The 8798-nt window shown below is 31.5% G+C and overlaps 1 protein-coding gene across 1 annotated transcript; it reads right to left on the bottom strand.

Moving 5' to 3' along the window:
• LOC114289484 (uncharacterized) lies at positions 1 to 4613 on the bottom strand. Its single transcript, XM_028233230.2, has 2 exons — positions 4337 to 4613; positions 1 to 683 (listed from the first exon to the last, which is right to left on the bottom strand). The coding sequence occupies exons 1-2, from the start codon at positions 4458 to 4460 to the stop codon at positions 370 to 372; spliced, it is 438 nt and encodes a 145-aa protein (XP_028089031.2). The 5' UTR covers positions 4461 to 4613; the 3' UTR covers positions 1 to 369.
• Between the last annotated feature and the right edge of the window lie 4185 nt (positions 4614 to 8798).

Below are 8798 nucleotides of genomic sequence, written 5' to 3' on the forward strand. Positions count from 1 at the left end.
TGAACCGAGGTTAAAAATCCCCTCTTCAAAGCAACATTTCCTTTTCTTTCAACAAGTATCAATAAGAGAAGGATAACAATCCAAGATGGGCAAAGAATATCCAAATATGTACCCAAAGCCCAAACCACTGAAATGGTAATCCTGACTTCCTTGGAGCACCAGTAATGCTGTTTAGTTAGGAGATTTGGAAAGAAAAAAAAGGTAAAAAAGTATATAAAACTAAGTGAAATGTGAATATCACCTACATTTTTCCTTTCCCTTTTCAAATCCCTTCTTAAATCTCCCAACCATACACAGCGTAAAGGACACGCTTCAGGTAATCTTTTTCATGCAGAAGACAATTCAACAACAATGAACATACAATAGAAATCAGATATTTGGGATGGATTTGGCTCGAATGAACTGTTTCAGAAGGGCTTTTTCTTCATCAATTCGCTTTTTCTCTTCACGACCCTTGGGTTTCACTTTTCTCTTTTCCTCCAATATCCACTTGAATAGCTCAAGCTGCTGATCCTCAGGGATGGGTTCGCGCACCTTCACAGGCACAGCGATTGGAGGAGGGAGGGCTGGTTCCTCCAGAACAGGAGTAGCTGGAGTCACAACTGGAGTGGAAGGAACTTTGGCGGCAGCTTTGCTATCCTCAGCAGCAGTATCTTTCTTTCTTGCTCTCACGAACATATAAGCTGAACCACATCAAATGAAGGCTTAGTTTAAGGATTCACAATTTTGTGCGAGTCTGTAACCTCCAAATAAGATATCAGAAAAACCAGGAAGAAAGATGAAGCAAGGACTGAAATCAAAGTCTGTGTACTTCCAATAGAGCATATTCATAGAAAACACACTTATGTGTTGTCATAACCTTTTTCCCTGATGTTAACTGTGTGTTCATCCTGCCTTTGAGCCACCCCTTACAATTGATGAAAAAAAAAGGGCAACATTAAAATCGCCAACCTTTGGAAAAGCCAAAATATTTTGCATTGAGAATGGCTGTGTTACCAGAAAAGGCTGATTACCATAAAAAAATTACATTTTGGAATGCTCATTCCAAACATGGTGTACATTTTTGTTCCAAAATGGTAAATTTAGCGATCCAAAGTGATGCCAAAAGTTTTGCTAACATATTTCCTTGAGGTTTCCTTGGAAGTCAAAATATATATGTGTAACGATCTCAAATTTACGTTGACTGAACGTAAAAAATAGGTCATAATGCTCATAGAAATGTGTTTCTATATGATTAATTTGGTAAAAAAAAATAAAATAAAAATCTACATTTTATTGGATCACTAAATGTTTTTCAAACAAAAAAATACTCTAAACTAGATATACTTAAAATTTTTATAGTGTAAACTATACAAGCCTATCCTTATCATACTACAATTTAGAGTATGTGGTGTACCACATTTCCATTCCCACTCCACATACCAGAACAATCCACATTTCAGATAAGATAGGTTGAGAATAACTCATATATGTCAACCGTAGGAAGAACAGGAAGATGACACAGTTGTCATCAGCGTTGCAAGGAGATGATATATATCAAAGAACTCAGTTTCAGATTACAATGAAGATTCTGTTTGATTGGGGTATATAATGTGGACATTCCCCTCTGACTAGATATAGGGGACAAGAAAAACATGTGCGTCCCATCTTTTTAATATCCTTGTTTGGTTACTGGACGTGAAATCTGACGGTATATTATATCCTTCAAGAGTACAGGATATGCAATACCATACCCACCATGGTATTGCATATCCCCCACCCCTGAATATAAGTTATCATTCATCTATCGGTTAAAAAATAATCACTCTCCTCTTATCCCATGCTATAACCTTTCCTTACCAAATATAGTATGAGTGACACCATAGTATATAATTCATCTCATATCCTAAACATATTATATCATATCCTATATCCGTAAGTATTACATATCCTCTTCAACCCCTTATATCCAATCCGAACAATCAAATAAGGCCTTTGCTTAGTAATCCTTTTGTTAGGTAAGGATTGTATTTCTCAGGATTAATCTATTTAAAGTACTAGCTCCATAACACACATTACCCAAACCTGAAGATAGTGTGGTCTCATCAGACCGAACTTCACATTAGCAAGGTCCTAGGGGATTATTGAAGTAAACTAGCATTAAAAAAAAAGTTCATATGTTCAAGCATTGTGAGCGGCTGCAAGGTAGTTACATGAACAATGCAACTTTGACAATAGAATTTTTTAGACAATTTAGTCAAGCCATTGTATGGCATGCCCAACAGATGAAGCATTTTAACAGCAATAAAGCAACATTAGAATAAATATAGGCACTCCTTGAATTGGTAGCAAGCAGTAACATGGATTGCAGGTCAAAACAATGTGATTATACTTTGTAGTTGTAGTATCAAATACGTAGATCTCTTTAAAAATAGTTTTGATAGTGAAAAATACTGCATATGATGAGTTGAACCTTCTGTCCAGGAACTTTAACTACCAAATGGTTGTTTGAACAACAGTGACAAAAAATTAGAGCTTAAAGCTGCCCATGACTCTGTGCCTAACCTAACAAAATCAAGACTTTCAAATTAAATATTGAGTGTTACTTTGCACACAACAACTTCTATCCATCACTTACTAGCTACCACTTTGTAGAACCTTGCACCCAAAGTTGGCCAAATCAAAGGAACTGACAGAAGATGACTTCCTCAAACTGTATGGATGATAAGAAGCATCTTTAGGCAGCCCAGAGTTTGTTATCAAGCATGGATAAAGCATCCTAATTCCTTGTAACTCACTTAAAAACAAGATTCTGTTTAGAATCTTGCAGACCTATATAAAAGGATTCACAGAGTTGATATATCTATCATTCACTTCCCTATTCCTCTGCACCTATGAATCTATGATACCTAAATGAGCACAAAACACCAAAATCAAGATTCAAAATACAAGAAAAACATGATACTTGACAAATTTGCACGAAACACCAAAATCAAGATCCAAAACACAAGAAAAACATGATACTTAACAAATTTTTAAGGATTTCACCTTTTGAGAGGAGAATGCTTTCCTTATCTGGGAATCATATTCCTTTCCACCAACGTTACGATGCCAAGACACACACACACACACACACACATGGAGAAAAGCTTTGCTATCTTTTTTTCTATTTGGATTTTCTATGCTCCTAATGTTTTAGGGCATCCTGACAATTATATAACTACTGATCCAATGCCCACCCCGCCTCATATTGTCACCCCCCAAAAAACATATTCGTTTAGGCACTTTTTTACTTGATTTAAAAATAATAATAATAATAAATAAACAAATAAAATGACGACACAAAACTTAACAAACACACAGTCCTAATTGAGCACAAAGCACCAAAATGCAGACCCAAAATATAAGAAAAACATATGTAACTATTATTTAGAAGGATTTCACCTTTTAAAAGGAAAATGCTTCCTTAGCTGGGAATCATATTCCTTTCCACCAACTAACTCCTACCACACCAAAAGCAAAAAAAAAAAAATAAAGATAAAGATAAAGATAAAGAAAAATATGACAACACAAAGCTTAACAAATACATAGTTCTAAGATAGAAGAAGCCACAATTTCATAGGTGTAGCAAATCTGGTTCCAAGAATTTGCCAAAGAAAAACCTGAAAATCACTCAAAACAAAGGCTTCATGTAATTACATTTACGGTAGCCCAAAACAAGCTATCAACAGCTTGTGATCCTCTTCTGAGAACTAATAAAAATTATAGCTCTCCAACTTCTCATTTAACAGAAATGTTTACTAGAACTCTTCATAAACTAGAATTACTTCTTGGCAAACAATCTCTCTCACACACACACATAACTCATAAGTATGTATTAACAACCTCATTTGTGGTTAGCAATTGTAACTTCTTCAATCTGACAAACAACAAGTACCCTCTTCATATATACATAAAATTGATGATGCACTCTCAATGAAATAACTAGCAGATCATACTAGGCAAATTCTGCAGAACAATGAAGATAATGGAAATTTGATATATAACCTCAACTAATAGCCTAGACCCAGAAGCTCACTATGTTGTATTTCATCATAACTCTATGCCCTCATCACCAATCCTAAAACAAACTAAAACCCCATAGACCAATCAATACGTAGGCACATAATACACCAAATTGCACACACCATCTAACTTCAAAAAATAAAAATAATAAAAAACCCAAGTTGATTTCAAACCAACATTTTAAGAATCAACAACCCATATTGCATTTCAAACAGGGGGCTTTCATCATCATGTATATGTATATGTGTGTATATATATATATATATATAGAGAGAGAGAGAGAGAGAGAGACCTCCAAGGGCAAGATTTGAAATGAGAAGAAGACGCCAAGCGACTTTGTAGCGTTGAACAAGCGATTCTTTTGGAGGCTGAGGTGGAGGTGGAGACGAAGACACTGGAGGAGGAACTTCTTCCATCTTTGATATTGATTTGGAGTCGGGAGAGTCCGCTAGGCCCCCACTCTCTATCACTTGTTTACTATTTGGCCTACTTTTAACTCGAAAAATTAGCTAATAATCACACAACTGCCGTTGTATTTGGTTAGTGATTTGGAAAGTAATTTGAAAGGGGAGATAGAAATGCGTAAAATTTTGTGAAATGTAAATATATATATATATATAAATATTTTTTTTCTTTTTAAATTTTTTAATCAAATGTAACTAAGAGCATCTATTTAAATCAAAAATTATATTAAATTTGATAACAAGTTTAATTTGATATCGTTCACTTTAACGTTGAATTAAAATTTTTATCAAATCTTTTTACATTCGTAGTTATTCGTCCCAGGAAGACATTCAGACAAATGTCCTGGAGGTCAGCTGGACATTAACAAAAAATTTGATCAAATTTGCTCTTGGATAGACATCTGGAAGGATGTCCGACCTAACGATAGCAATTTAAATTTGATAAAAGTTGAAAGGCATCCGTTTATTTAATAAAAATTTTGGTTTTCTCCTCATTTGATATGAATTTGATACAAACGTTATAATAGAAAAAATGAACCTCTTTTATCAAAGTGGTTGGAAACGCTCTAATAATACTACATATTCCTCTTAGGTCTTGTTTGTTTTCCTCTATCACAGTCCAAAGTGAACTATAAATGATGAACAGTGAAGATGCCTCATGTTTGTTTTGGTTTTGGAGCTTCGGATTCATATCCCCTTCGGATTACGATAGACCTTGGCGAGAATATTGTTAGTCTGGACGAGAAGATAATATTAGAAAATAATTTGTTCGGCTTAGGGTGTTACCAGTCGTTCAGCCGGACTTACATCTGGCCAGTCAATTGTAATTTTTTTTTTTTTTTTTACATGGTGGGCATTTTTTTTTTTTTAGCATTAACGTTTAATTTTTTTTTTTGGTTAATTAAAAATCATAATTTAATTTGTTTTGTTTTTTTAAATTTATTTAATTTAATAATCCTTACACTAACAACTATATCAAAACAAACAAAATTTTACTAATCCCCTCATTATTAATCTCTTCACTATCAATCTATTCCATTCTATTTCTGAAAACAAACGAACCCTTTAGGCCTCGTTTGAGAATAAGTTTTTTAGTAACTTTTTAACTTTTTGGCTAAAATATTATGTAAAAAAAATTAGTATGTTTGGGACAACTTTTTAATTTTTTATGAAAAAATATGCAAAAAGTAGAAAAAAAAGAGAATTTTTGATTTTTTAGTATAAATTGTTGACTTTTTGTTTTGTTTAGTGACTTTTTGACTTTTTAATTAAAATCATCACTTACCAAACGAGACCACTACATATTCCTCGGAGTCTTTTGCTTTTCATTTTCTATTAAAGTTAAAACAATTAATATAAAAATCAGGGTTATCTCCCCTAAGGTTTACCTTAATTATAAATAACTTTTCTATAGTTTTAAAAATTACACAGACCTCCCTTGTTTTTAAAAATAATAGCCAGATTCCCTCTTCTATTAGAAACACATTACAAAAGTAACCAAAAAGAGTAGCATTAGCAACAATAAACACAGAAATTTTAAAAATACCCTTCTCATTCCTTATAAAACAATACACACCTTTGTTGTGAAAACCAATATTTAATTATTCTAAAAATAATAATAATAATAATAATTAATTAATTAAATTTATTTTATTTAGAGTTTATCTAAAATATATTAGTGTATAGGTTAGTTTTAAATTAACCCAATTCAATCACTAACAAATATATTATAAATAAAAATAAATAAATAATAATAATAATTTTGTGGGTGTTCAATATTTGTTGTTTATAAATTATTTTAATAATGATCCAACATGATAATTATTCTTACTAAATAGCTTAGTTAAAAATCTTAGTGTATCAAATTTTAAAAACCCACACAAATACACTAAAAAAAAAAAAAAAACGGCAGATTTCAAGTGGCAGCATTGCCACTTAGTTGCATGCATGGTGGTATAAAATATAGCCTTGGGAAATTGAAGATTTGACTACATACAATGAAGAGAAAGAGAAAGAAAGAAAGAAAGAAAGGGAGAGAGAGAGAGAGAGAGAGAGAGGGGGCGCTCAGTAATGCATTGTATATATATACATGCATGCTTGCATTTGGTGAAGGAGGAAAAAGAAAAGGACATTTGCGGGAAAACAAAAAAAACAAAATTCAGCCAAGTTGAGTAGGAGAATAAGAGGAAGAGGGGATTAAAAAGGATATATATTTTCTACCATTTCATAATTCCATTTCAATCCTATAACTAAGGAAGAAAACCCTCTCAACCCTCTCATTTTTTTTAATTGTTAAAATTTTCAGATTATATTCATATGATAAAATGACTAAATTTATAGATAAATTTTTTGATGTGTATATCAAATATTTGAAGATATTGATAGTCTTAAAGTCATGGTATTATTGTGGAAATAGGCTTGCATGTTTAGCTTATACCATTAAAAAGAGGATTGAAGGTTTTATTAGGCCCTTTAATCTGCCAGAACATTTGTACAAATTTTTAGACAATTTTATACTCAAAATTTTGAGGTGATTTCTTCTACAAAGTTGTTTATAATGATGTCTATTTCATCCATGAAATTTTTTAACAATTATTGAGTTTTGTATGAATTTATACAGATTTTTAACCAAATCTGGAGCTATAGGTAGATTTTACTATGTGTTTGAAAAATCATTAAAAATTTTATATTAAACCAAATCTGGTAATTTCTAAACAAAAAATGAAATTTGAGAAATCTAGTTTCATAATAAATTTTTTGATTATGGAATTGATGTATAAATTTAAGTATGAAATTAATTTAAGAAAATGTGATAAATCTGTGTCATAAACTTTCTTGAAAATTTTCAGAATTATTTATAATCTATTTTTGGAAAATGCTTTCTGAAAAATGACCATAACATGTTTATTGAGTATTCTGTAGATTTATATGAATTTTATGATAGAAAACTTTGCGGAACATAAATTAAAAATCATTAAGGATTCAATTCTATACATGAAAACTATATGAATTTCTACTATACAAAATAAGTGAATACATACGTTGATCCATGATAGTATGAAATCCTCTTGTAAGAAAGAGAAATCTTGAATAGAAGATCTTGATCTTTAAGTTCTTTACTTGTCTAAGATCTTCAAACCACTTCTCTCTCTCTAGGCGATGGGAGCCTTCTTCTGGTGACAACTTGAGTTTTGATGGAGAGTGTGGTTTGGGACCTTATACTATTTATACTAGTATTCTTCCCATCAAAGAATCCATTCATTTAATGAATTTCATTAAATAGATTAATATATTTTATACATTCATGATACATAATGCATCTTCTATATCAATGAATTCATTAGATAGATTAATGTATCTCATATATTCATAATAGATACATAATGCATCTTTAAGATTCATTCATAATGAATCTATCACATTCAATACATTGACATTATCTCCATTAGTCTTCTATACATTATGTATATATAGGTGCATTCATTAATGATTAGTCACAATCTAATTGATGTACATGTATCTTATTTAATGAGATGAATCTAGTATAATCATGCATAAGTTACATTAGGCCATATTTAGGAAAAATTCTTACATTTTAGAGTTGTATAAGTAATTTATTTATAATTTTAATTGCGAGATATGCATTCTGAAAATTCTGGCAGATTAAGGAGGAATCAAAAATTATTTCTTCAATTGTTTATTTGGACTAAAAATTTAATATTGTGCTAGTCTCATCTTGTAGATTAAAAATCCATGCATGTGTATAATTATGATTTATTTATTTATTTGGTATCTAAATTATTATTTCATACCATGGTTTAAATAAATTGTTTATTTAAATTTTGTACAATTATTTATTATTGTGTGACATGTGTAATATTTTATGTTAGGAATTTTAACGAATTAGTATAACATTACTTGTAATTAAAAATTGGAGTTGTTTGTGATTAATATCAAAACTAACTGAAATGATTAACGGCATATACAAAGTTAACAATTGACAGTTAATACCAGTTGTTCAGGGTGAGTCCTGATTTTAAAGAGTGTATGAAATTAAGGGTTGACGGTTAATACCGATTGTTCAGGATGAGCCCTGGTTTTGAGAATTCTCACGTAAATAGTGTCGCGAAACGCTAAGATGCACAGGACTTATTTAAACTCTTGTCGGTATTCGGTTTTGGAATAAGGGTGGATGTGTAGGTGGCACACAGGGAGGTTACATATCCCTGGCAGACCATTTCCTTAGGGCAGACCACGGATGCCACTACTTGGGTATATAACTCTGGACGT

The sequence above is a fragment of the Camellia sinensis genome, chromosome 5 (genome assembly GCF_055761805.1).
Source record: "Camellia sinensis isolate YWXY chromosome 5, ASM5576180v1, whole genome shotgun sequence".
Classification (NCBI taxonomy): domain Eukaryota; kingdom Viridiplantae; phylum Streptophyta; class Magnoliopsida; order Ericales; family Theaceae; genus Camellia; species Camellia sinensis.